We start from the raw sequence: 2,290 nt of genomic DNA, 5'->3' as shown, positions 1-2,290 counted from the left end.
TAATCTGGAAGTGTTTTTAATCATATATTTCTCTCTTTGAACAAAGTTGACTGAGGTATAAAGAACCAAGTTATATTAGCCCCGCGAACACAAGAGATCACTTTTAGTTAAAAATATGATGGCGACATAAATTTGCACAACCTCCATGAGCTTGATGTGCCTTTGTTTGGTATCAGGAGAAAATCATTTGTAACAAACAACGTGATGTGACTGTCACCTCATATTCGTGACGTAGTAAAGTTATCTAAGTTAGCAGAGTCGGAAGGGCTCAGGAATTCGCCTTTATCGCACAGCAGCCATCTTGGATTGACGTCATGTACTTTTGACACCAATGCGAGGCCACGCGTGTAAAGTCAACTACCGGCGATCGAGGAGACAAGGCGATCATCTGCAATCATGCCCAACGGAGATCACTGTTGCGTGCCGCAATGTAAAAATAATCGCGCTAAAAATATTCCAAATCATACCTTTCACCAATTTCCCAGTGATGAAGCCATTCGAAAGCAGTGGGTTGTCAAAATACGGCGAGACGTGGGCAAAAGTGTCCAGGTAAGTTGGTTAGGTTATCGATGTCATTGTTGCGCACATGTATTTACATTAATTATTATGATCTGGTCCATCTACAGATAACAAACAGCACAAGAGTATGTTCTGTACACTTTAAGGAAGCGGATTTTCAGACAACTTTAACAGGGAAGCGTGTTCTGGAGAAGCATGCAGTTCCGAGTATTTTTTGCTGGTCAAGATCACCCAGGAAAAGAAAATCTCCGACAAAGCGAGAACCACCGCGTGCACGAGTGCGATTGTTTGATGTAAGCGTGCCATCGTCCCCTGTCACTGTGACAGGTACATATTGTTGTCGATATTTCTTTAAACATTCCTTGGTTAAAATCGTAAAATAATCAGAAGTATTTTTATGTTTTTCATTTTAATCCATAGCATCAACTTTCGGCCAAGCTTCTGGTGAGGAAAGTTCTATGGAGGTCCAACCGGAACTGTCATCCTCTCCTGTTGTTGTAGACTTCTCGGAGCCAATATACACTGTCACTGTCACAGGTAAATATTGTTGTCGGTATGTCCACCAGATTGCAGTACCAAAACTCTGAAGAAATCAAAGTACTCGCTGACTCAGCCATGATGTTTCAACACGCGTGGCCTCGCTTTCATGCGAAAAATGGTGACGTTGCATCCAACATGGCGGACTGTGATTAAGGCGAATGTTCTCGACGAGAAGTCTGTGCACTACCAGGAGCTACTGAGCAAGTTAAATTCTAGTGATCTGTATATATCAGGTGCCAAGACATGATGAAAACAGTTTTTAAGGCAATCCAGTTTGAAACGATGCCGGAGTACATATGTGGTCTTTTTCAAATGAGAAATACCGAACGCAACCTACGAGGATCAAGGAAACTTGTTATCCCATACGTTAACACAACCACTTATGGTCTTCATTCCTTCAGATACACTTCTGCAAACATGCGGAACAACCTAACAGAGGACCTGAGGTCAATAACGTCCTTGAATGAGTTTAGAGCTAAAATATGCCAAATATCTTTCGAACAGCTATGCAATTGTTACTTATGTAAATAGTAGTTTATTGTACAATATATAATATGCGATTTTATTTTTTATTTTTATTATCAATACTATTTTATTTATTTATTTATTTATTTATTTATCTATTCATTTATTCCTTTATTTATCATTTTCTCGGAGAAGTTAGCTATACAGCTACTCTTGTAAATCTGAGGTGAAATAAAGGTGATGTATGTATGTATGAAGGTTGCCATTGTTTAGGTTTATTCAATGCATATATGACGTCATTGAGCAGTCTAATAAAAGCTTTTGTTTCTGATGTTGTTATCCTGTTAGATGACCCACGTGGATGGCAAAACATGATCAAAATCTGTACTGACAAGTCATAATCAATCCGATCAACCATCAGCGCTTCTAAATTACCCCCAAGAGCTGGCAATAGTGGTCAATATTGTGTTAACTCAACCTTGTTTGATTGGAGTTGGCACAGCAACGTAATGCCTACTGATTTTACAAATGAGTGCCTGTCAAGAGCTGAGTGTGCGAGCTGAGTAACAAGGTAAAAATCTGATATAATTTTTGTATTAAGTTGTTCTTCATAAATGAGGAAAGTTCATTTAAATGATCTCTCCGATTCCTGATCAAAATTTTAACGGCAAGTTTCAAAGACCTATGTTGAACGCATGCAAACTCCGGTCCTTTGTAATATACAGTTAAACTCGTAGCAAAAAAGAACGGTGAAATCTCCACTGAA

The 2,290-nt window shown here is 39.0% G+C and overlaps 1 protein-coding gene across 1 annotated transcript; it reads left to right on the top strand.

The window, feature by feature from the left end:
* Nucleotides 1–274: 274 nt before the first annotated feature.
* On the top strand, nt 275–1,218 carry LOC145470173 (THAP domain-containing protein 1-like). Its single transcript, XM_081454004.1, has 3 exons — nt 275–549; nt 627–846; nt 940–1,218. The coding sequence occupies exons 1-3, from the start codon at nt 397–399 to the stop codon at nt 1,104–1,106; spliced, it is 540 nt and encodes a 179-aa protein (XP_081310130.1). The 5' UTR covers nt 275–396; the 3' UTR covers nt 1,107–1,218.
* The last annotated feature ends 1,072 nt before the right edge of the window (nt 1,219–2,290 follow it).

Source organism: Orbicella franksi, chromosome 15, assembly GCF_964199315.1.
Source record: "Orbicella franksi chromosome 15, jaOrbFran1.1, whole genome shotgun sequence".
NCBI classification, from domain to species: domain Eukaryota; kingdom Metazoa; phylum Cnidaria; class Anthozoa; order Scleractinia; family Merulinidae; genus Orbicella; species Orbicella franksi.
The sequence above is the reverse complement of the archived record's forward strand: the minus strand, read 5'-3'. Positions and strand labels throughout refer to the sequence as shown.